Here is a 25,798-nt window from a genome sequence, read left to right as displayed (position 1 = left end):
CCAGTGCTAACATCATAATTCCTCTCTATAGTAGCCCCCCCCCCCACCATACCAAGGTAAATCTTTTTCCAAATGCCGCCCCTCCAAGGCCAATATCAAAATTAACGCAAAAACCCTAATCAACTTCCCCCTCTTTACATTTCTTACCCCATCCTGTCTCCTAAACCTATTCATACCAGAAGGACGAGCGGGCTCTGCCTGGAAACCTTCGTAGCCTCAAACCAACGTTATAACCCCCCCAATTTATATCAGTAGTGCCTATCGCTACTCCCCGCCAATTTTTTTTCTCTCTCTTCGGAATTTATTAATCAGGAAAATGGTGAGATAAAAGTAAAGTATGAGTACACCGCCATGTTGGTAGCAATAAACAACCATGCTATTCAGATACAGGGAGCTTTGGAAAAAGTATTAATGCAATGTCTTAATCCAGTCGTGCCTAAACGCAAAACAGGGGATCATGCAGCCACAGCTATTGTCACCAAGCCATTTGACTGAGATTCTGAAAACCAGTCAGGATAGCTTCCCCCGCGACTTATAAGTACTTGCTACACTGAGGGAAGCTTACCTGTACCAATTAGTTAATATTGTAAGCATAAAGTGTATATAGTAGATCATGATCTTGTATATGTGGTAAAGGTGCCATTAGCAATTCATTATGTATTTGATGTGTACAAGGTTTCACTATTTTCCATGAAGGTTAAGGACACAATTAACAAATTTACATTTATTCAGCCTGAGAAAGAGTATATCATGGTGGACACCACAAAACAATTTTATGCAAGATTACATCAGAATGAGTTAAGTGTATGCAAAAGGGTAAATGATGACAGGTTAGTATGCAAGCAAGATTTTCCTTTGCAAATCAGTCACTCAGCAAATGATTGCGAGGCCCAAATTTTACAACCAATTAGAGTCATACAAAAGAGTTGCACACAAAGAATTTTAGAATTAAGAGAAATGCTTTGGACACCGCTAAAGGACAATTCATGGATATACGTGGCACCCTCAACAGATCACCTGACCGTCACTTGCCCTTACCAGAACCCTTCACAAATTGAAATAAAAGATGGCGGAATATTGACGTTTTTAGCGGACTGTACCGAATATGATAAAAAGGTCATGATTAAATCCGTCACGACGCATTATGTAAACAGCACAAAAAAAGGATATTATCCCCCATACAATTGGAAATTAAATGCTGCGAAACGGAAATACCTATAATTAATTTGAATGACCTACAACTGGAGTCACAGATAAGGAACATGCTTACGTATAACGAGTTGAAAATAGCTAGTTATAAAATTAAGGACGTAGAAAAATTGATAAGGGATCAGGAATGGAAAATAAAACATTCCGCAAGGACAACGCAGTTCTCGGTATTAGCAACTATTGGTTCTGTGGTATTAGGGTTACTAATCAGTATATTATGTTGTTGTTGCTGCTGTAAATGTTGCAGAAATTGTTGGCCGAAGTTTATGAAATGGATTACGAAAGCTGACAGTTGTGGAGCAATCATATTTAAATATAGAATTATAAATAATGTGCATGTATCTAATGACAGTCATCGCAGACAGGGAATAACACTCAGCCTCGACACAAATGTGGACACAGCCGAGACGAGTGGTGAAGTAACAGAATTACCTCCGACGAACGTTGTTGCAACCCCCAGCCTAACCAGGTCCAGTAGTAAGACGTTAACAGTAGGAAAAAGGTAATGGCCACTATACAAAGATTGTCTAATAACAGTTAAATTGTATTAGCCAATCTCCCTTATGGAGGGAGGTTCGTATCTGAGGGTCACGAACCACATATTGGGAATGTATGCTATTATTAAGCTGTTATTTGTAATAATATTTCGTAAATATTAGAAAGATGTTATTATGGAAGCAAACAAAAGTAGGTATTGCGGTCGAAGGAAGTAAACACCCCTATTTTAAAATTAGACTTTGAAATACCAGATGGCACGTAAACATGTATATTTACAACAACCCTCGAACTGGGAAAGCATGTGATGTTGAGACAAAGACTCCGAGGCAGAGAAACTGAGAATAATTTGGTACCCTACGTCACGGAAATTTCTCTATTGAAGAACTTATATAGCTCTCGAAAATTCGATCAGTACTTTCCCAGTGTAGCCGTAAACAAGCTATATTTACCACAAACATGGTGACACCACGATTCCTAAAGTCCACTTTCTAGTCCGGCTACCAAGATAGATACATCAGTTTCAATATACATGATGGGGGTAAACAATAGCAAAGAACTGAATATAGCAAGGTCCAAGAGGCGAACATTCTGTAAACTATTTGTGATATTTAGGAACTTTCCAGAAAGGTATGGTAGGTGGCTGTGGTTTCTCGTATTTTAACATTCGCAACAAGGTGAAAAATAAATAAACATTTATTTTTTATAACCTAACATCAGTGCGTAAGAGTCCATTGTAAGTTTCGTAAAAGCACCAGCATAAAACATGGTGTCCGCTCCATAATAAGCCCCCCCCCCCTTCTAACTCATACTGTCATGTCAGACGAAGTGAATCCTCAGCGAAAGGTCGGCACTGCCCAAGCTCAGGTAGAAGTGAAATTTTTGTAATCAATCAGTGTTCGGCTGTTTCCAGCCAATTACCTTGTAATAAATATCTATTAGCTGTTATATTCCAGCATTATTAGCAAAGAAGCTCCACCTGCACTCCCAAGAATCCGCTCGCCTTAGCCAACCTATAATCACAGGCCGGGATACAATAGTATCCTTTTGAAGAGATAACCAGAAAACTAAACATTAATATCTACCAATATCAGTAGATGGACTCTGGATGAACGCTTTTCTGAGGAAACATAAATCAACTGTTAGCAAAACAAAACGTCGCTTTTGGTCTCGTAGACACATCTAACACAGCAGAAAAAGGTTTACTGAGCGCTTAAGGGACGCCTCTACAAGATCCACTCCAGAATCACTACACCGTCGAAGAGGATAGATTCCATCCGAGGCTATTCATGGCACGTTTACACCTAAAATAAACTGCGTATTGCCAGGAAAATTAACTGACCCCACGGCCATTCCCCATTGCGTACGCATGGGCCCAATAGATCTAACACAAGGACTATATTAATATTAGCCGCAAGCTAAAGGACCCAGCTCAGACAAAATATGTTCACCTGCAACTGTAAACGGTGTCAGTTGAAACTTGTACTACCAGTCACAGATCAATAAGGACACTTCGGTAACTAAAAATAAATCAAATTGAGGACATGATTTATTGCAGGTGACGAATGTTGAAGTCAAGACCTTAAAATTTCAAACCAAATGACGAAACGGTAGGCGTGTGAGGTGTAAACGTTTAACCCACGAGATTAATGAACTTGATTATGAAATTTTTTGGCAGAGAAAGTAGGTTACATTGGAAATGCGATAAGTAATAAGACACAAGGAGCAGCATTTAAGGAAGGGGGAGAGATCGGTCAGTGATGGAGCTAACATTACAAAAGAAAATGCCAATGTATTTTATGAAGAGGGTGACTGAATTTGGCAGCACAAACGTAGGAAATCCTTACGAGTAATACGTAAAGTAAGAAATGTAATAAAAGAAGAAATTGGTGGTTATACGTGGTGACGTTACCTTTATCCCGCCCTGTTCTTTCCTACATTTTCCTTGTGTCACCCTGTTCTAACCTCACTTTTTACCATCAGAATGCGCCCTCGTCTTCTTTTATTTTCCTACGTTATAGGGGGACCACGGTGAGTCTCTTCCATTTCTTTCGGGCAAAATTGGGTGTTTTGCGACTTAGAAAGTGCGGCAGAGAGCCGACACAAATTCCCGGGACTCGTTTGCTGTTACATCATTCTGTTCTGCGTGTCATTAGTCTCCATTTTACATGTATGTTTGGTTTCTATTCTCCTAATGAATAATAGTCTTATTTGCATCTTGGTCAACAAAATGTAGTTTTATAAAAGTCTGAGTCTGTGTGCATTTCAACAGTAACAACCCAAAGAAAACAATATTGGTCATTAACAGGAGTAAGAATGGTAGAGTTTTAAATGCAGTAAGTTCCAGTCGCATCCCATACCAAACGCAGATACAGTGGCGACTTTTCATGGTTGCCGTTACTTTACGGCACTTGATTGTTTCAATGTATTTTTACACGTGAAAACTGCAGAAAAACATAAGGAGAAAATTTCATTCAGTGCACCATCAAGGCATTATGAATAAAATAAATTTTTATGTTTTGAACCTATTCAGTTCCAACACAACATTACTTCTAGACAGACCTCCTCCACTCTTCATATCTGACCGATTATAAAAAACCACTACAAACATTTCACCCACGCAAGGTCACGCTATACGCGACATACATTTACGAAACAATATTGAATGTGATAATAAAATACAATTGATCTAGAAGAGGATAACTTTCTGATAAATAATGGACATCTGACGAAGGATTGCATTTAGAATATTGCATTTGAGTTTATATCGAGTATATACCTGAAGATGGTTCATTGAAAACCGAAACATGTCGTGAAAAAGATGATGCTCTAGTTGTAAATCTAATATTTCGATAGAAAGAGCATTATTTTAATATATTTTAAATATTAAATATTAACTGTAGTAATAATGTTTTAATATTTTAATATTTAATAAAATATTTTATTGTGATTAGACGGTTAAAATTAAACAATTATAAACAATTAAACAAGTTTGATTTCTGTAACTCGCCACCGTTTCCGTCGCTAATAAACCAATGGAAAATTTTATTGGTACAGAAGTATACTGTTGCAGAGATAAGTAAAGTAAAGTTTGTCCCACTATACGCCATGTAGGCGTTTGGGGTGAGAGGAGGTATAGCTCCTCTCTTCCTTGTCCTCGGCACTAGATGGTGAGTGGTCAGCATCACGCCCCGGCCGGCTTTACCCCCGGGAAAGGACCCCGGTACCCATTGTAGAGGAGGCTGGGTGGGCCCCAGAGCCGGTCTGGACGCAGAGGCTAGAGGAAAAAATCCTCTGCCCCCGTCGGGGATCGAACCCCGGCCGTCCAGCCCGTAGCTAGTCACTATACTGACTGAGCTATCCCGGCTCATACTGTTGCAGAGATAACCTGATAATATTTAGTGCTGTTAAAAATGTCAATCCTAATTTGCTTTACATGTGTTATAGATCATAAATGGCTAATCTGAAATTACAGCCTGACGGCATTCAAATACAAATTCACAATCCTGTAACAATTCTGAATCGGGAAAATGTCCTGAAATTCCTAAACAGTAGCAGTTCTCAGAAGTACAAATTCTTTATGAAAGCAAGGAAGGATCCGAAAAACAGGATCGAAATACGTGATATGATTGATTTGCAAGTGAAGTCCCTTTTCCAGAGTTTGCTCCAAGGGTGCAGACGCGAAGGTGAAATTGAGATTTATCACCAAAAACAAACATTGGAAGTGAAAGTGTCGTCTGTGGATTCCACTGAAGTAGCAGACATCATGCCTACAGGAGATTGTTCCATTGCCTGGCCAAAGTTGAATACTTAGATTATATTGCAGCAAGAGAGGCAATACAGGTCAACAGAAAAGGCGAAAACTGTAGTTAACTATCCAATGCCAAAAATAGTTAGGTTAGGTTAGGTTGCTTTCAAGGACTACCATAAGATGGTATCAAACTATGTAACAGGAGCAAAACATACAAGAATAAAAATTTTGTTTTGGCCAAGAAGCACCAAAACTCTTCTGACGACCTAAAAATGGCATAAACAACTGCTCCAATTTTCACACAACCTTTAGCATCAAAACAGTTGCTAGGAAGGTTGCGATAACCTGTACTGTAATCGTCTAGTCATGAGGTTGAGCCCAGACAAATGACCACCCGTTAAGGATGAAGTAATGTTCCCGTCGTTTCCGTCTTCAATACATCCACATCCACGCCTGCACGAGTCGCGAAGGGTCAGGGGAACATAAGACCTATATTTGTCACTGTCAACTGTCTTTTCGAAAAATTCGCATTCTTCTTGTAACTTTACTTTGACAGACCATTGCAGTATTTCACCCCCAGGAGGTCGGACCACTATTAATCGGATTTATGCAAATGTAGGCATAAGTGTCCTACAGTCACCACGCGATGTAAACTGTCACAGTTGACCTCGGGTATCGAACCGGCCAATAAGAGAAAAGTTATTCTGACTTAAATTTAAATTATTCCACGAACCACGAAACAAAGCGGGAAGATGAACCAGTGATGTTACAACATTCAGGTTGTGGCAGAAATTAATACATTTTGAGAAACAAACTTCTTTTCGAGGCAGTTGTTGCAAGTTCGTACTCAAGTTGAAACATTGTAAATTCTTAGTTGAAAACTTATATAGTTGTCAGTTCGCCAAGTAGTCACGTCAATTCTGAATTGGCAATGACGGACGCATGTGTATTAATTTAACTATGTTCACACACAGTAGTGCACTATCTACCAGTATCGTGCGTAGGAGTTAATCCAGAACAATCACCTGCAAATAAATACCTCGTGACACAGCTGACGCGACCCTTAATTAAAACCAGTAATTCCATGATATGAGTTTCATGGCTCGTCCTATCTAATGGGATTTCTTCATCGTACCTGATCCCACCTTGGCAACAAGCTGCTAAAGAGAGGAGACGGTTATATACATCGTCGCAAACCTGTAGTGGACCGTATGAAACTCAAGCCCCCCAAAAGAATAAGAGACGGTTACAGTACAATATTGGTATTGAAATATATATGGCCCATGTTTCAGGGCAGTTGAACCAACATGAACAAAGATACAGTTCCAGTGAGCTTGAGTTCTTAGCTCTAGGGTGGGCCACACATTATTTTCAAGTTATTTAAGCATCAGAGTCACTATACTCAATTATATCAATATCTAAATCCTGACTAATTTTACTGAAGGAATCCAGGTCATAATGCAATTGTTCACGGATGTTTGCTGTCCAACGCACGCCTTCTGGGGATATAAGTACTAACAAAATATGTAGGCACTTCACAAATTTTTTTTACAAGGTTCACAAATATATTATAATGAATTCTTGGTTGACACCACTGCACAGATGACGGCTTGAATGATATATTGACACTGTTTGTATGCCTCGGATTGACTCCACAACGTCTATAAAACTGTATAATACGTGGCGGACTCAGTCCGACGTAGGACCGGAAAGGGTTAAAAATTTACATGGTTAACTAAAGCACAATTTCGTATTTAAACAATAAACTTACTCAAATAACGTCGAGGCATACAAGCTAAATCACAAGTTAACATGGTTAAGAAGACAGGCCGAACTAAAACCCTAAATCCTAGACAAACCACCTTAAAAGTAATCCTATAGATAACCATAACACAAGAACAGAAATGCAACTCAAACCGTCTAGAAATAAAACAACGTGAACAGGGAATTACTTACGCTAGCTTCCAGCACTAAATCAAGGGCGTACCGCAACAACGCTCACCTGCAGCATGGTTTTCAAGGCAATTTCGTTGCACAGACTGTTAGAACACAAACAACATAACTGTACGAAGGGTAAGATCCAACTGCCGCTGGTCAGAACGCCGAGTCATGAGCTGGTAGGAGGGGCGAAGAGAAAATGGTCGCAAAGAGGAACAGAGAAAAGGAGGGGTAGAGATAGGGAAGGGAAGAAAGGATGGGTAACAGTCCTTGCGGAAGATGTCAAGACGTGGAACAGCTCGTACAGGGCAAGTTGACAGCATACGTGTAGACATCTTACCATGATTCACAAGAACTTCTATGACTCTATTATTCACAAGATATATTGCAAGGAGTCGTCAGAGGTTGACAAGCACAAACCAGCTTAAACATTTATCATAACAATTCCGTTGCCGACGGTATGTCACATGCAATATTGGAACATAAGCTGGTCCAATCTAATTCGATGCATGTGTGTAATAAAGCAGAATTGATTATTTCAGCGTCTGAAAATGTGGATTGTGAAGCACGTACAGGATACACGGCGCCACAGTCCCGCAGCTCAGTCACGTGTAACAAATTATTTTATCAAACTTTGAAATATTCATACGTGGCTAGCAACATGCTAAAAGTTGTATTTTGAAGAAAGATATAAATATGTATTATTTATAATCCGTTTCAATAATTATTATTATACTATTACATTCATAACCGTAACTTTTTCTAAGAGAGTGCAATTATAAGTTATGCCAGTGTCATTAAGTCCTGAACCCAGACTTTCTAGCTAAAAATGTAAAATTATGCGGACGATTGTAAATGTGGACTCTTTTTCCAGTGCCAAGGCATGTAGAGAAAAGGTCGACCAGCCCTGCAGTATCGACTCTGCCAGAACGCTGAGTAAATATTTTTTGTACGATCAACCCTTCGTTTAGCAACAACAAAGATAGAGGTTGATATTCCTAGAGGTTGATATTCCATCACTGATAAAAGAACATTCTGCTCAGTGCTCTCACTAAAGCCACTGACTTTAAAAGCATAAGATGCAGGTTCTACTGGTAAAAATTCTTATTGTTTCAGATACAAGATGTTAAAGTAGTGGAGGTCAAATAATTTGTGTAAGTTTCCAGGTAAAAATTGTGAGAGATACAAGCTGTTGCAGGAGCAAATTTAAATTAATATACAACTCTACAGTACTTTGTGCACATTTAAATAAAATTTATATTTCAGCATGTGCAATGGTAAATTGTCATTTCTGAATAAGTATTATTAAAGATAACGACAATGCAAAAACAGTGACAGTGGGGTTTCTTGGTCCTTGGGTCCAACAGCAAAACTGTTCTGGCCTGAGCGAGGAAAAAAGTTGGACCATCCTGGTATAGAGTATGGGGATAAAATAATTGAAGTGGAAACAACTAAATTTCTTGACCTACAAATAGACGATAACGTAAGATTGAAAACACATATTCAATACATTATGCATAAGCTAAGCTCAGCATGCTTTGCTATGAGAACTGTCACATCACTCATGAAAACAGAAACATTAACATTAGTCTACTTCCATTCGATCATTTCATACAGAATTACTTTCTGGGGGAAATCACAGATAGCAAGAAATCATTCTACATCCAAAATAAATTAAACTAGAAAACCTAAATTAATTATATTAAGCTTACACAGAGCTACTTCATGAGATGACATCAGATGCTACTTAATGTAACTATGTGATCCACAACCTGAATATGTAATTTCTGGTGATATAAATATTGTCTATGTGAATGAAAGCAATTAAAAAAAATCACTATTAAAACATAATTTGACACAAATTATAAATTTTGTAACAATAATTCAGCAACAGATTGTGCCAGTCCGGGTCCGTGGTTCAATTCCCGAACGGACTGAAACTTGAGATGAAGGCTTTGGCATATTAATCTGGTTTATATGAACGAAGGAGGTCGTAAGTGACATTTTGGGGGACGAATCGGATTGTCATATTCAATTCAGAATTCAAGAACAGTTACGTTGCGGGAATATATAAAGCGAGATTGCGTTGGTACTCGCTCTCAAAAAGTTCGGTTCTTCAAGGCAAGCAGACAGTTTCTGCTCGATTCATCAAAATTTCAAGTACAAATTACAACAGTTTGTTTCTTCAAGGCAAGCAGACAGTTTCTGCTTGATTCTTACAATTATAAATACAACAGCCGAATCATCGCGCTACCCTACAATCAGAATAACGTATTGTACAACAGTGTCTCGAAAGGAAATAAAAGGTGAAACATCTCCAAGGTGACTTCGGTGTGTCTGCAGTTGATCATCCCCACAGATTTCACGTCCTTGGCGCACGGCCGCTCCAACTATCACAGTCCCCGTATATTCCCTGAGAGTCGGAGAATCGTGCTTTCCGACAGATTCCTACATCAATTATCCCTTATATCCTTCCGCATTATCCGAGGTTATACCAAGCTGTAACCGCGAGCAAACCGGGCACGCTACTGGGCTTGATCCCGTGGAAACCAGAGTGAGAAGAAAACAGTCTGCGGAAGGGCGGTTGCAAGATAATATTTTGTGTATACTTTAAAATAAAGCTCATCTACTACATCTCCCATAATAAATAGCTTATCAGGCCATGATGTTGAGATTTGTATGTTTAATAATTCTGCTAAATTAGGCAACTTAACACTTTTGAAGTATAAAACAAAAAAATGCAGTTTCAGCTTGTAATGAGTGCAACATGGGAATCTGTGTATGAAGATAATGACACTAGCAACAAGTTAAACACAATTCTGTATAGTTTTCTAAATATCTATGATGCTAGTTTTCAAGTTAAATATAAAGGAATATGCAAAGGAAAGAATGACTGGACTACACAAGGAATAAAAACATCTTTCAAATGTAAAAGAAGTCTATTTATGTACGGTAGGAAGAGCAATGATCCAAACACAAGAGCATTTTACACTAAGTATTGTAAAATTGTAAATAATGCTGTAAGACAGGTTAGACAGTAGATATAAAATAAAAACAATGTTGAACTGTAGTAAAGCGGGAGACATGAAAGATACATTTAGCTGAGCTCCTCATAAGGAATGAAGAAGTAGAGTTGCTAATGCCTTCAATTATTAAAAGTCTTAAGTTATAATATGTGGGGAGTGAAGATGCTATTTATTTTTTAAAAATTTCATTTCCTGTAAAATTTCCTAGTATTAAAATTATTCCAACTACTGCATCTGGGATAAAAAGTACAGTGTATTTCCTTACATCAAGAAACTCATCAGGTTATAGTAAAATTTTTAAAGCTTGTTCTTTTTTAATTAGTCACCCATTAGCCCACATTTGTCATCACTCACTATTCACAAGCATTTTCCTAGACTGTCTTAAAATCTAAATAGTAAAACAACCATACAAAAAAAGTGACAAAACTACTTTGACAAACTATAGGCCAGTTTCACTATAAACTGCTTCTTCCAAAGTATTTTGGAAGGTTGTGTAAAAACAGGTTAAACCATCATATGCATACTACCAACATAATGGTCCCAGAACAATTTGGTTTCAGGATGCGTCATTCAAAATAACAGACAATGTGTTAACAAAAAAGTTCATGTTGGAGGAATATTCAATGATTAAGCAAAGGCTGTGTAAATCACGAAATTTTTTTAACAAAGTTACATTTCTATGGCATTCAAGCAATAGCCACAAAATGTTTGAGATTGTATCTAACAGATTGAACACAAAACTTGAAAACAAAGTCTCCTAATGACACTCAGAATTCTTTTCTCAAACTGGGGAACAATAAAACATGGATTTCCCCAAGGATTGATTCTAGGGTGTTTACTTTTCATAATATACATAAATGACCTTCCTCCAACAAAGAATAACTTGTCAAAATCCATAATATTAGCTGCTGATGACACAAGTGTCATAATTGCTGGTAAAAATTTTGATGACTTCTGTGCACTGTTAAACACAGTTCTCTATTATAAGAGTAAATGGTTCACTGCTGGCCCTAAATCATGATAAAACAAATGTAAATGATTGAATGTATATAGAAGAGTCAGTAAATATGAAATTTCTTGGTTTACAAATTGATAACTACATAAACTGGAAAAATCATATTGATGAAATGGTTATGAAGTTAAATAGAGCATGATCTGCAGTTGAATCTGTTTTTTATGTCAGCAACACTTCCACTGAAATCAGTTTACTTTGCCTATTTTCACAGTATAAATACATGTGAATTAATTTTTTGGTGCCATTCATCTAAAAGCAAAAAGATATTCACTTTACAAAAGAAAATTGTTAAATATATGGTGGTGTCAAACCTAGAAATTCATGTAAAATCTTTTTACGATATTACAGATCTTACCTCTTCAATATGAATGCATATTCTCATTAATGACTTTCATTGTGAATAACAAAGAACATTTTCAGACAAGGAATAAATGTCAGCTTCATAAACCAATTGTCAATATATCATGCTTTGAGAAAAGTGCATTCTATGCTGGCATCAAAATTTTGAACAGTCTACCATCTTGTCATGAATAAAATGTGACATTAAAAAGTAGCATTAAAAAGGTACTTAAATACACACTCATTTTTCTATGTTCATGAATTTACAATCTTTGAAAGTGACTCATATTTTTATAGGTTCTAAAGCTTTTATATAGTATAACTGGGCAGTATAATTTATTTGCTGTATATGTGGCAATTTCTTGGAAACAATTCATCACTTTACATGAAATATTTAATTATTCTATGTGAAGAGTGTATAAAAGTTTGAATAGCACTTGTATGTACATACTGTACTTTATGACTTATTGCATATCTTATTTTCATCTAACTTGTGGATCCTTACTTACTCCATGGAGCGGAATCGTTCCTAAGAAATCATTAGTCATTCAACTTATGGATCCAAGGAATGCATGTATGTATATATTAGAATAATGGCAGGTACAGAATTAAGATATTTAATATTCCTCCATTAGCCAGCAATTTCTTGTTCATATTTTCAACATTTTTAGTGGACAAAATAGAAACATTCCAAACAAACATATCCACAATATAAGTACAGATACAATCTTCATGTACCAAATACTGAACCCAGTAAATATTAAACGAGTTTATTATACTGGCATTAAGCTATTCAATAACCCCTTCCCCCCACTATAGAAAGTCTGAATTAGGATATAGTGCGTGTGTTTGTTGTGATAATTTTAAATCAGAATTACAAAAGGCCTTAATAAATCTCAGTTCAGCCCAAAAAATTATTAAACTCCTTCAAGAATAATTAAATTTAGTGACGTCCACTCGGACTGTAAGGAAAGACGCATGTAACTTGCATCACGAGGGGAACTCTTTACAAACTGAATTCAAAAAGAGGGACTGGATCCATGTACCTGCATCCCGCCCTAAAAGGAATGGAAAGCCAGAGGTAAACAATGTTCAGCCAATACCAACCATTGTAAACCGATATAAACTATTGTATAACCTCAATCAACTACAGAATATATCATTAGAACAAAGAATGGAAGTTATGCACAGGACTGACGACAGGAAAATCAAGACCAAGACGAGAAGTAAACATAAAGTGCTTATCATTGGAGATAGTCACGCGAGAGGATGTGCCGCAGAAGTATCTTATAACCTGAATGAACATTTTGACGTCTCAGGCCTAGTGATGCCAGGTTCGAAATTAGAAGCTATCACTAATATGGCAAAGAAAGAAATTGCAACACTGACCAAGAATGATGTAATCGTGGTGTGAGGAGGTACTAACGATATTAGTAAGGATGAATCATCTAAGGGACTTGCAAGTATTTCTAATTTCGTTCAAAGTGGAGGTCATACAAATGTTGTGGTGGTGGGTGCACCACACAGACATAATCTGGACACGGCTTCCTGTGTAAACAATGAAGTAAAAATATTTAATAGGAAACTACTCAAGAAATTGAAAATGTATGACTATGCATACGTAGTAGAGAAGAATTTAGATAGAGACCACTTTACTCAACATGGATTACATATGAATGGTCTCGGGAAGGAGTCCATATCCAAGATAATATCAGAAAACATAAAATCAATACTTATAACAAAACAACCAATTCCTATTAGTGCGAAATGGAAAGAAGACTTTACTGACTGTAGACCTGACATGATAGATAGGACAAGTAATGATAAAATAGAGTTAAATCCACACTTTAAAATGCTTAATGCAGTTAACAAAAGTAAAAGTGAAAGTACTGTGATTTTAATTGAGAATTCAGGCAAGGAAAAGGATCAAGAGAGTGGGAGTTTTGAAACAGTAAATAGGCAAACAGAAACAGCCCATTCGGAAGCTTTATATCCTAGAATGCCAGTTAGAGAAAGGAAAATCCCTGTAACAAGGACAAAGGATTTTTTATGGTAGATGAAGGTCCATATAGTGTCAATCAAGCTATGGCAAATTTTAATGTTAATTATACAGTTAGTAAAAATAGATTTACAGGCAATGATAATACAAACCGACCGGTTATCTTAAAAGACAGTTTGAGTGTCATACCAAGTGATAATGTAATTCCTCAAAAGATCCAAATGAATACTGATGTAAGTGAAGTTGATAGTACTATAGCAAATATTTTGAGTCACGTTATATTAAATACATTTTTGAAAGTCTTCCATCAGAATATTAGAGGATTGAGAAATAAAATTAACGAACTTTATTGTCACTTACTATATGATGTACCACATATTATGTGCTTGTCTGAACTTCATCTTGGAGATTCAGAACTTCAACTGATACATTTAAATGACTACTCATTAGGTGCTAAATATTGTAGAAAATTTTTTCAAAAAGGAGGTGTAAGTATATTTGTATATAGAAATTTAAAATTTAAGACCATGAATTTAGAAGAATTTACTGTAGACAAGGACATCGAAGCGTGTGCAATTCAGCTGACTAAGAACTTACCAGGAACAAAAAAAAATTGTATACTAACTATTTACAGATCTCCTATGGGTAATTTTACAAATTTCCTGGAAAGATTAGATATGATTCTACAGAAATTATATCATGAGAGATACAATATAATTATATGTGGTGATATAAATGTAAATTATTTAAATGATGATAACAGAAAGAAGCAACTTGATGCTGTCCTACAATCATATAATCTTACTAGTATTGTAACATTCCCCACTAGAGTTGGCATCTCCTCATGCACTGTAATTGATAATTTTTTCATTGATATAAACAGTATTGGAAAATATGAGATATACCCCTCTATAAATGGTCTATCAGATCATGATGCCCAAGTATTAATACTTCATAAGGCACAGGAACAGGGAAAAGGATATCATACTTATATAAAACAGTTAATAAATAACGATACTATAACAGATTTTCAATTAAAACTAAGTCAGGAAACATGGGAATTAGTTTTTGATGAAAATGATATTAATAATAGTTTTAACACATTTTTAAATATTTTCTTAAAAATTTACTATTCCAGCTTCCCTTTGACACAGATAAAATGTAAACAGAAAAATAATTCTTGGATTACACCAGGAATATTAATGTCCTGTAAACATAAACGAGAACTTTGTAATAAATTAAGAAATAATAAGGATCCTACTCTTAAAACTTATTACAGAAATTACTCTAAAATATTGAACACAGTTATAAAAGAGGCAAAAAGAATGGAGTATGATAAATGCATTCTAAATTCTGATAATAAAATTAAAACTACTTGGGGTATTATAAATAAAGAAGCAGGTAGAAATACAAATAGAGTTGAAATAAAAACACTAAAAATTGATGTTAGGAAGTTCAATAACCAACAAACTATTGCTGAAAAATTTAATAATTATTTTGTTAACATTGCAGAGAAAATAAAACTACAAGATATTAATAATCCCGTAATTGCAAATGATATTAATGATGATGAAAATTATATTCATTTCATGAACCAAGCTTTTTCTAATCCATACCCAAATATGAATTCCAAATGTTGTACGAACAAAGAAATAAAAAAAATAATAAAATCCCTTAAACTAAAAAATTCGCATGGATATGATGAGATACCACCTATGATTTTAAAAATAAGCTCGTCATTTATAAGTTCACCTATAAATTATATATGCAATAAAATGTTAAGGAGAGGAGTATTTCCGGATAGATTAAAATATGCATTAATAAAACCATTATATAAGAATGGTGATATATATGATGTGTCTAATTATAGACCTATATCACTTTTAACATCTTTTTCAAAAATATTTGAAACTATAATGTACTCAAGAATTTTGGATCATCTCAATAAATACAATATTTTAAGTACTGAACAATATGGATTTAGGAAAGGATTAAAAACAGATAATGCAATCTATAAATTGACTACAGAGATTTTAAATGCCATGAATAACAAACAAATAGTGGGAGGCATCTTCTGTGATTTGGAAAAAGCTTTTGATTGTGTTGATCATGAAATTTTGTTATTTAAGCTTAAATTTTATGGTATCAATGGGAAAGATCACGCACTTTATGAATCTTACTTAAATAACAGATACATTAGAACAGTATTACATACTAATGACAGTAACAATACAGCCTCGGATTGGCTTAAAGTTAGATATGGAGTTCCACAAGGGTCTATATTGGGACCTTTGTTGTTTCTTTTATACATAAATGATTTACCCAGTATAATAACTAAATTTGCTACACCTATAATTTTTGCTGATGATACTAGCATCCTATTTTCTCATTCTAATACAAACGACTTTAATAAACACATTCATGCAACATTTGAAAATATAAATAATGGTTTAGAATAAACAGATTATCACTAAACTTTAATAAGACACATTAAATTAATTTTAAAATTAAGAGAAAAATGTCAGATACTGTCACAATAAGTTATAATAATAAATTCATTAATAATATCTTCTGTACTAAATTCTTGGGAATTATGATTGATGGTGCATTAACTTGGAAGAATCATATTGATCTACTTATTAAAAAATTGAGCAAGGCTTGCTATGTAATTAGAAATATGAAACCATATAAGTCTATTTCAGTACTAAAGACAATTTATTATGCTTTCTTTCATTCCTTAATGAGCTATGGCATCATTTTCTGGGTAAATTCATCTAGTAGTTACACTATTTTTCTCCTTCAGAAAAAGGCAATTAGAACAATGATGGGATGTAGCAATAGAGTATCGTGTAGAAATATATTCAAAGAATTAGATATCTTACTGTTGGCATCACAATATATATTTTCTTTATTATTGTTTGTATTACAAAACAAAACTCTTTTTCCATCAAACATTGACTCTCATACTATTGATACTAGACAGAGACAAAATTTGTATCTACCCCAAGCCAATTTAACTATTTATCAGAAAGGAGTTCACTATGCGGGTATAAAGATATTTAATAAATTACCCACAGAGGTTAAGAATACCTCAAATAATTTTAAAAAGTTCAAGGTTGCATTAAGGCATTTCTTAATTACTCACTCGTTTTACACTGTGGATGAGTACTTAATTGGATAACTATTGTAATACAAATACTAATTATATTGTCTTGAATTTAGTACGCTGCTTGTCTAGATGTAATTGTTTAATGTATGTATTTTATGTTTTTATACTTGAGTTTGTGACGTGTTCTATATCCACTATTGGATTCTTGGAACTTGTAAATAAAAAATGAAATAGAAGCCAGTACTAAAAGAGTATCTCACTCCTACTTCATATACAAATTTACCTGCACCAAAAATTATCAGCTATTTTAAACATATGGAAGAAACAGTGGTAAAACTTTATTGTGTAATTATTTTTGCGGTAATACTGTAGTTCATTGGAAATAATAAACAAGTACTCTATTTGTGTTGTAACGTGTTCTACGTCCTTGGCTTTGGTTAATGAAGTATCCATTGAATGTAAACTAAGTCTATTTTATTTTATTCTATTCTAATAAAAAAAATTTCTAACCTGCAATGTAGCAACCTCTAGCCGCATCGAACACATAGACATCCTTCAGCGTGGAGAGTCACGGCTTCGACCTACACCAGCCACAAAAATTGCTAGTAAAGCAAAGCAACATTCATATTCCGCCATTACAGCTAACGGTCGAGAACCAATTTCTACTTTTAAAATTTCCACAGAAAAAAAATTCATCAGCTGGTTGGTTGGTAAACTTACTGTGACGTGCAGTGATTTAAAATTTTAGCTTACGTTATCCATGGAAAAGTTGTTTGAAACAGAACAGAGAAAGGTTTAATTATCGGATAATATAAAAAATGTGTACAATCTTCAACAGTTTCGCTGCCAAAGCACTAGGTGAAGACTGTAAAGACAAGACGACAGGAAAATAAAAAATATTTTCTAGCTTTAATTGTTCCATAGATATCACAGATGAACATCTGATAGAAGTACATTATTCATATTTTAAAACGTTCTACTGTATATTGGTATTTTCGTAAATAGAACACTTTTATCTGAAAAGTAAATTAGACCTAACCTAAACTTTAAATAAATACCAGCTATTGTAATATTGCCAAATTGGGCTCGTATTTCGCTAATATAGAAATTAAACTCTGAAATCAAGTGATGTGAAGTAAAGTAAAACAGGTGCAAGCAATTTTTAAGTAAAATTATAAAAGGTGTTTAGTATTTCAATAAGTATATGTAAGGGTAATGTTTTTCAAGTGCAATAAAGTATCTTGTCATGAACACATCCACATTGTAAATTTAATTGAAAATATTTACTTTAGTCTTAATCTTTTGCAAAATTAGTTAGGCCAGTGTTATGGCAGATCGTATTTTTAACATACTATGAGGTAAACGCGGCTCTTGCCGAAGAAAGATCATTGAAGGTGTATTATATATTGATTGTAATTGCTGGTTCTGTTGGGAATGGGGCAAGATCACTATTAGTGACACATTGTAATTGACCCATGGTTTTGGTTTGGATATATAAACAGTCTAGGACAGGAGGAAACTATTTTGGGTCTGCAGGAAGAGTTCTATTATTAAATGCAACTGTCCACTCACTGGATATATGTTTAAGCCAAATGTAGCACAGAAACAAACTTCTTTGTTCCAGTGAGAATCCAAACTATAGTGTAAAACTGAACAGTAAATTTGATGCTTTGACTGTGTCAGAACTTTAAGGAGTTTCTCAGTTAAAGATGAAAAGAGGATCCTAAACCTATAGTCAATAATAAGAATATTAAGAAATGTAAGAAGGTCCTGCTTCAAAGTTGATGTCACTGTAGAGGACTACATAAGCATCTTCACTCAGTTCTGGGGGATGAGTGCATGGTTACAAATATTCAAACCGAACACTACACTTGACAGTGTTGTTGCGGAACTCTGAACCCTAAGTAAAATTTAACAAAGGATGATCATGTAATTGTAGTAGGAGGACCAGGTAATAACCTAGTTAGAGATCTGAATTAAAAGATTGAAAATAACTAGAGCAACACGCTCCTTCCAGAGCGCTGTCTCTATCTGATATTTTACTTCTTCACGTCACTGTTCAGAGGCCAACTGTTCTTGGTCAGTCAACTTTCTACGTCCAACTCCACCCTTACCAATCTTCAATATATTATTCAATAAAGATGTATTGTCTGTTAAAATACTATGAGTAATAATGGAAGGGGATTGTTGAAGGCAATATACCAAAACAGCAATACAGAGTAAACAAATGGCGAAACATTTTTTATTCTACGATTTCAAATAATAAAAGTGTGACACTTTTACATTTGTCGATAAATTTTCTAGATTTTAATGTGATTATCCTCGAAGATAAGCCATTCATCGCCATGCTTTAAAATGTCCGTCATTTCCAGTACCTTTAATGTCTACGAATTCGACCGCACTTTGCAATTTCCAATATTTTCTTGTCTCATTCTCATTATTTCAAATGTCAATCTATTTATTTCCAAAATCATGTACTTTTGATGGTCACCAACAACAATTTCTTTCGTTCCACATACGTAGCTGGGGGGGGGGAAGCGACGAGAAAAGGCAAATTAGATTAACCACAGACTAAAAACTGCAAGTGAACTGACAGACAAGCACTGGTGTCTAGAGAACAGGATGCCGAAAGGTCAATGCAAGAGGCTATTGCTCTTATTAATAAGAGATGTGACATCTTCTGTAGCAATGACCCCAACTGGGAGCGTAGCTCAACTGTTAAGAGAGGAATTCATACAGTTTTACAGCCATACTATAACTTATTATCAGAAAAGAAGAAAACCAAACAGACATCTATTCTATCGTTTTTAAAGCAGTAAATTTTCTTTCTTTTTCTTAACCATTATACAATTTTCAATACGTAAATTTCATAAAATAAAACATTGTAACTTGACCACGGCACTGCAGGAACAACTCGGCACAGATGACACTCAAGGAACTCCGGTATGCCAGAGGCCGTGAAAACACCACCATCACATACTCTTGCATCCAGTATTGACAGCAAGAAACAAGTACTAAGCATCAACAACAGCTATCAAGATAGTACTGTTGTAGGATTTGTAGTTGAAGAAGTAGCTGCCGCTGTTTGATGGAGCTGGAATGGTCAAGTGTTTGCCATCTACAGAACCTGCATATCTAGGGATATGCCATTTTTCTGCAAACATGTCAGAGATGCATTGCCACTCCTGAATAGCATTTGCAGCCTGCAACAAATACATACCAAATTTTTGTTTGCATTGGGAGAAACATTATAAATAACACAACATTACGAAATTACATTCACTCTGATATTCAGCAGAATGGCTGTTACGTATAGTAGAAATGTTGTATACCAAAGGTCCCTAATTCAAGCCCTAGTTTATTCTGTGTTGTAGCAGAACATTCTCTACTAGCTTACTACATACAACAAGCCTTTCCCGTCTATTTTCTGATGTGATTTCAGATGGATGCTTTACCCGATACAGGGGACACAAGCCAGTAGCAAATAATAAACTCTTGTTATTGATTTGCACACTTCTGGTACTATACCACTGATTTTACAATTAGGAATCCGAAACAAGTAGCTTAAATTTGCATAAGAATCGCCTAAAATAAATAATAACGAAAAAAGTTTTAAAAATGTATAACTATTATACAACATATTCTGTTACTGAAGTATCATGGCAACAGGTATGTATGAAGGATATCATGGACATATTAAGAATATCTCCAAAGGGTAAAATGTTAGATATTCTATAAAAATTCCACATATACAAAGGTAGTAAACACAAATCCATCATTAACGAACAAAACACCCAAAATTCTAACGTATTATTTGACCTAGCATTAAACAGGAGAGTAAAATTTGTTTCAATAGTTGGCCACCCTGATTTCGAGCTTATATATACCCCACACATTCCAACTGAGTCTCTCACCCACGATTCTGGAGTTCACAGGTGCGGACAACACAACCACAGCTGACCGCAGACCATCTATGGCTACCGAACCATCAGATCAATAGCTAAGTGCATAGTTCTACTCTGTGAATAACAACATCTAGTGCAGTATCATTTGAAATAACATTTGTGAAACACCTTATTTATTTCTAAACCTTTTGATTAAATGAATTAATTTCCCAGATGCCACTGATGATGACCTCTTCAGGTTGAAATGCGTATGGCAATAGTGTCTTTTTATATTGTTAATAGTTGTTTGTTTACTTATTTTATACTCTAATACACTACACAGTATGCAAAGTTTAAAGATGGCAGAGGAAACATGCCAAAATCGTTGCTCACTTCAAGTTACTTTCTTGAGAGGCAAGAGGTCTTACCTTTGTCATCTAATATTCCATTGATAAATTCTTGTAAATAATCTGGTATAGTTTGTTCTGGAACACACAAACAGAACAGAGTCAAGGATTATATGCCAGCCTACATTCTTTTTTCTGTTTCTAAAAAAATGACAAAGTTTTGTAAAATCACAATGCTCCTCCATAACAACTTGGCAACAGAAGTTGTAAATGGACCACAAAGTTTACTAACGCTGTCATTTTATGACTTGGAAACCAATGGACTGATTTTGATCAACTTTTGTACTGAAGGCACAAATTTGTCGAAGAATCCAAAATGTTCCAAAGATGAGCACAAATAAAACATTTTCAATAATTGCTATTTATATAAGACAGCAAAGTTAAAATATTAAAATGATAGCAGAGGAAACATGGCAAAATCATTGCTCAGTTCAAGTTACTTTCTTGCAAAAATAGAGGTCTTACCTTTGTCAAGAAGTATAAACTTCATAAAATTGTCAAAGTCCTCTGTCATAGTTGGTTCTGGAACACAAACAGAACAGAGTCAAGGATTATATTCGGCCTACATTCTTTTTTCTGTATCTAAAAAGATGACAGTTTTTTGTGAAATCACAATGCTCCTCCATAACAACTTGGCAACAGAAGTTGTAGAGATAAAAAGACCACAAAATTGACTCATGCTCTCATTTTATGACTTGAAAACCAATCGCCTGATTTTGATGAACCTTTGTACTGAAGGCACAAATAAGCCCAAATAATAAAACCTCTTTAATAATTGCTATTTATAAAACAGCAAATTTAAAATCTAAAAATGATAGTAGAGGAAGGATGGCAAAATCGTTACTCACTTCAAGTTACTTTCTTGTGAAGACAGAGGTCTTATCTTTGTCATCTAGTATGCCATTTATAAATTCTTCCATCTCCTCTGTTATAGATGGTTCTAGAACACACAAACATAACAGTCAAGGATTATACTCAGCTTACATTCTTTTTTCAATATCTAAAAAGTGACAGAGTTTTGTGAAATTACAAGGTTCCACCATAACAACTCAACACCAAATTAACTGAGAATTATTAAATGTGTATAAGTTGAAGGTGAATACACTATATGTAATTAAACTAGTGAAAATGGTAATCCATTAGTTCAGTTTGCCTAAATGAATAATTTAATGGTAATGAGTGCTTAGTTTTACCATAAGATTATTCATAAAGGTAACCATCAGGACATTCTGAAGAACCCCTAAGTAAGCATGATGTAAATGCTGAAAGAAAGAATGAAAATATTAAACATGCTGCACTGCACAGCCCTTGATTATCCTGCTTTAGGGAAAATGCAATATTCAAATTAAAAAATAAATAAATAAATAAGGCTCCAGGTGAAGATTCTATTACTGATGAATTAACAAAACATTGAGGTCGTCTTATTGGGAAGAATATATAAATTCATATTTATGATATGGGACCAAGAAAGAATGCCATCAAAATGGAAGGAGGGGTTGATGTGCCCAATTTTTAAGAAAGGGGATGAGTTTCAATGTAATAATTATATAGAGGGATTACCCTGTTAATTGTGACATACAGAATCCTATCATATATTATTCTTTAAAGACTTAATATATACATCAAAGAGATAGCAGTTGTATGCTGATGTGGATTTTGACCAATTAGAAGCATCATGACCAAATACTTGTGTTGAGGCAAACAATGTAAAAATGCTATGAATATAATACAGACTTGCATGTGTTACTTATTGATTTATATTAATGTGGACGATATGGTTGAATATAAATACCTTATATTTGGTTTTATGCATTTTATGACAGAGTAAATTTCACATGTTTCATGTCTCTTTGAATGAGAATTACTGTGATGATAAAATTTAAAACATTACAGTTACACAATTTTTAATGTACATGTACTTGACATTTTTGGAATTTGCATCAAACTCAAAACCTTTTCATTTCCCTTAATTAATTTTTACCCACTTATAGCTGAGTTATGGATTTTACTGCAATAAGGCAAATTGTGTTTAAAATGACAACTATCAACAAAAGTTGCCAGTCCCTGAAGAAAAATCCATTGTGAAGTGACATCAATCACAGCGATGCTGAAGCATCATGTGAAGATGTGTCCAACAGATGCCTAATACTCGTAGAAACACTATCTAAACTTGTCTCAGTGGTTAATTTATAGAAAATAATAGGTTTAATCTTTGAAATACACTTACGCTCCACAGCCCAGTCTTTATTTTCTGTCTGGTAATAATTTTGTCAGTTCAATATGGGACATTTGTGATACCTTTCCTTGTTTATAGTGTATTTAACTTTGCTTATTAAGTGTCAAATGAGAGGATGATAGTGAATTGTAAGTGATGTGGAAGGATGTGGTCGTGGCATAATTTATGGTACTATCCCAGGATTTGCATTGAGGGACTGAAGAAATCCATGAGATACGTCATAAACTGATCCCAGGTGAAAGAAATGTTATTCACGATCCCTTAGTTGATGCTGTAAAAGTATTTTTACTGCCACTCCATATAAAACTTGGTTTAGTAAAAAAATTTGGCCCTGCTTTTTTATATCTGCAGCAGAAATTCCCCCCTTCCAGTGAGGCAAAGATAAAAGAAGGAATTTTTGTTGGCCCACAAATAAGGAAACTTACAACAGATGAAACTTTTGATTATATTTTGCATGAAGTTGAACTAGTAGCTTGGACGGCATTCAAAGACGTCTGCAGCAATTTCTTGGGAAACAATAAAACAGACAGCTACCAGGAAATTGTGGAAAGTCTCCTCCAGTCATATGAAGCAATGGGGTACAACAAGTCACTAAAGATTCACTTCTTACATTCACATTTGGATTTCTTCCCACAAAATCTTGGTGCAGTTAGTGACGAACATGGAGAGTGTTTTCACCAAGACATTTCTGTAATGGAAAAACAGTACCAAGGGAAGTGGAATGTTAACATTCTGCCAGATTACTGCTGCAGTATATCAGGGATTGCCTGAGACTAATTACAAATGGAAGTCATTGGCTACAAAATTTTAAAATAAGTACATAATTATTATAATGTAATATTGGATTCAAATATGCACAAAAATTATATTTTTTAATTGTGTATTTATTTTTAACTAAGGGTGATAGAAATATTCTGAAGGTATATCTATAAACAGCATAAAAACAGTCCAGGAGAACATGTCATACATAAGGAAACGATATAAAAAACCCTGTATATTAGTGGCATCAATGTACATACGTTAGTTTAACATTTAACAAAATGATTTCTTCGCATAATGAAACAAAAATGCCTGCAATTGTTTAAGAATTCACTGTAGAGAGAGATGAAATACCCTGATTAACAATGCAATTTTATGTTCTATTAGTACAAACTTAATGCATTACAAGAACTTTCTAATATTGATAGAAACATTTCATGGTCTTCATCCTAGTTTAAAATCTTTGTTAAAGAGAATAGGTCACAGTTTATTCACTAAGATGCTGAATATCAATGCAAACTCTGAAAGGAACATGCATCCAGTGCTTCTTTTCCAAGGGATACCTAGTCTGATTGGCTCGTATAACAATGTGATTACATGTACCCACGAATTATCAAGGATGTGGAAGCAAACTCAGTATCATAATATGTGAAACACAGGGAAAAATATGCATAACATATCTATTACTACAATCAAGCTGGTTATGAGACCAGCAAAAGATGTGGATGTAATATCAAACTGATTTCTGAAAATTATATTGAGAATAAGAACTGAACCGAACTGGCTTGAGGTTGTTCCCACTAGCAGACATCAGTAATAATGGTCGTTTGTAAGCAGCAGGATGAATTACAATTTGCAGCTTTTGTAATATATAAGGCTTTAGACGTTTTTGGGATATATTTAGACAAGATCTCCCTGTATTCTTATTATAGATTTCTTTAAATTCCTGTTTTGAAAAATGTTAGAATACAGTATAAAGTATATTAAGACTATGTAGGCTATATTACAGGTACAGAAAAAAAAAGTGTTTCATTCGAATTCATACTTTAAAAATTCAATTTCTTAAGTAAAAGGAAATTAATATGGCCCACTGCTGTAAAAAAATTGTTGCGTGTGCTTTTCGTGAATCCTCATAAAAGTAGTAATAAAATCACCAATTTTACAAGGACAACAATATAACGGATCTCAATAAAACGGGAATGCAGTGGAGCGCAAAATTTCACTTACCTTGCTAGCAAACCACAAACTATTCCTGCTGGAGACTTCCTTTTCGTATCTTTCTGCACCCTGTGCTACCATATGTGGCAAATTTAATACAGTTGAAATTAAAATTGCACAACGATTCAATACACTTCCTTTACCAATTATCGTAATACTTCTTGCACGATAACCTCTTCTGTGTTGCACCACATTTTACATAGTAAAACCACTAACGAGCAAAGAAAGTAGTATGGTTTAACACTCCTCGCTTACAGCCTGTCATCTAGCCCGACCTGTTTCAACAGGGTGTTAGGTGGTATCTACAGCACATATTATCACACATAATTTATAAGAATCGTGGGTTTTTCATAATAGTGAATGAAGTCTAAAATCCAGATACTCAGTAATCTAGCATACAGTTGCCTGCGCAA

General features: G+C 34.8%; 2 protein-coding genes and 2 long non-coding RNA genes across 7 annotated transcripts in view; 2 read left to right on the top strand and 2 right to left on the bottom strand.

The window, feature by feature from the left end:
* Positions 1-17,753, bottom strand: part of LOC110831745 (uncharacterized) — a 46,019-nt gene extending 28,266 nt beyond the window's left edge. The window contains exon 1 of the long non-coding RNA XR_015537898.1: positions 17,392-17,753. This is a non-coding gene — a long non-coding RNA (uncharacterized LOC110831745). The remainder of the gene's footprint in view (positions 1-17,391) is intronic.
* LOC147872172 (ribosomal protein S6 kinase beta-like) overlaps positions 1-25,798 on the top strand; it is a 353,544-nt gene that overhangs the window by 29,381 nt on the left and 298,365 nt on the right. The window lies entirely within an intron of this gene.
* On the top strand, positions 12,698-15,293 carry LOC147872183 (uncharacterized). The gene is made up of 3 exons (XM_087358821.1): positions 12,698-13,826; positions 14,297-15,088; positions 15,285-15,293. Exons 1-3 carry the CDS (start codon positions 13,377-13,379, stop codon positions 15,291-15,293), a joined length of 1,251 nt encoding a protein of 416 aa, XP_087214947.1. The 5' UTR covers positions 12,698-13,376.
* Positions 19,097-25,747, bottom strand: LOC110831740 (uncharacterized). 4 transcript variants are annotated; one of them, XR_002543685.2, is made up of 6 exons: positions 25,395-25,747; positions 23,834-24,096; positions 22,021-22,112; positions 21,638-21,694; positions 21,194-21,250; positions 19,097-20,084 (listed from the first exon to the last, which is right to left on the bottom strand). It is a non-coding gene; the product is annotated as an uncharacterized LOC110831740 (long non-coding RNA). The 4 variants fall into 4 exon arrangements; XR_002543687.2 differs by having other exon boundaries at positions 24,019-24,096; XR_015537891.1 differs by having other exon boundaries at positions 24,025-24,096.

The sequence above is a fragment of the Zootermopsis nevadensis genome, unplaced genomic scaffold (genome assembly GCF_977971745.1).
Source record: "Zootermopsis nevadensis isolate Lab colony 2312 unplaced genomic scaffold, Znev_1.0 Znev_ptg000030l, whole genome shotgun sequence".
In the NCBI taxonomy this organism is placed as follows: domain Eukaryota; kingdom Metazoa; phylum Arthropoda; class Insecta; order Blattodea; family Termopsidae; genus Zootermopsis; species Zootermopsis nevadensis.
Note: the sequence above shows the minus strand (reverse complement) of the source record. Positions and strands in the feature narration are given on the sequence as shown.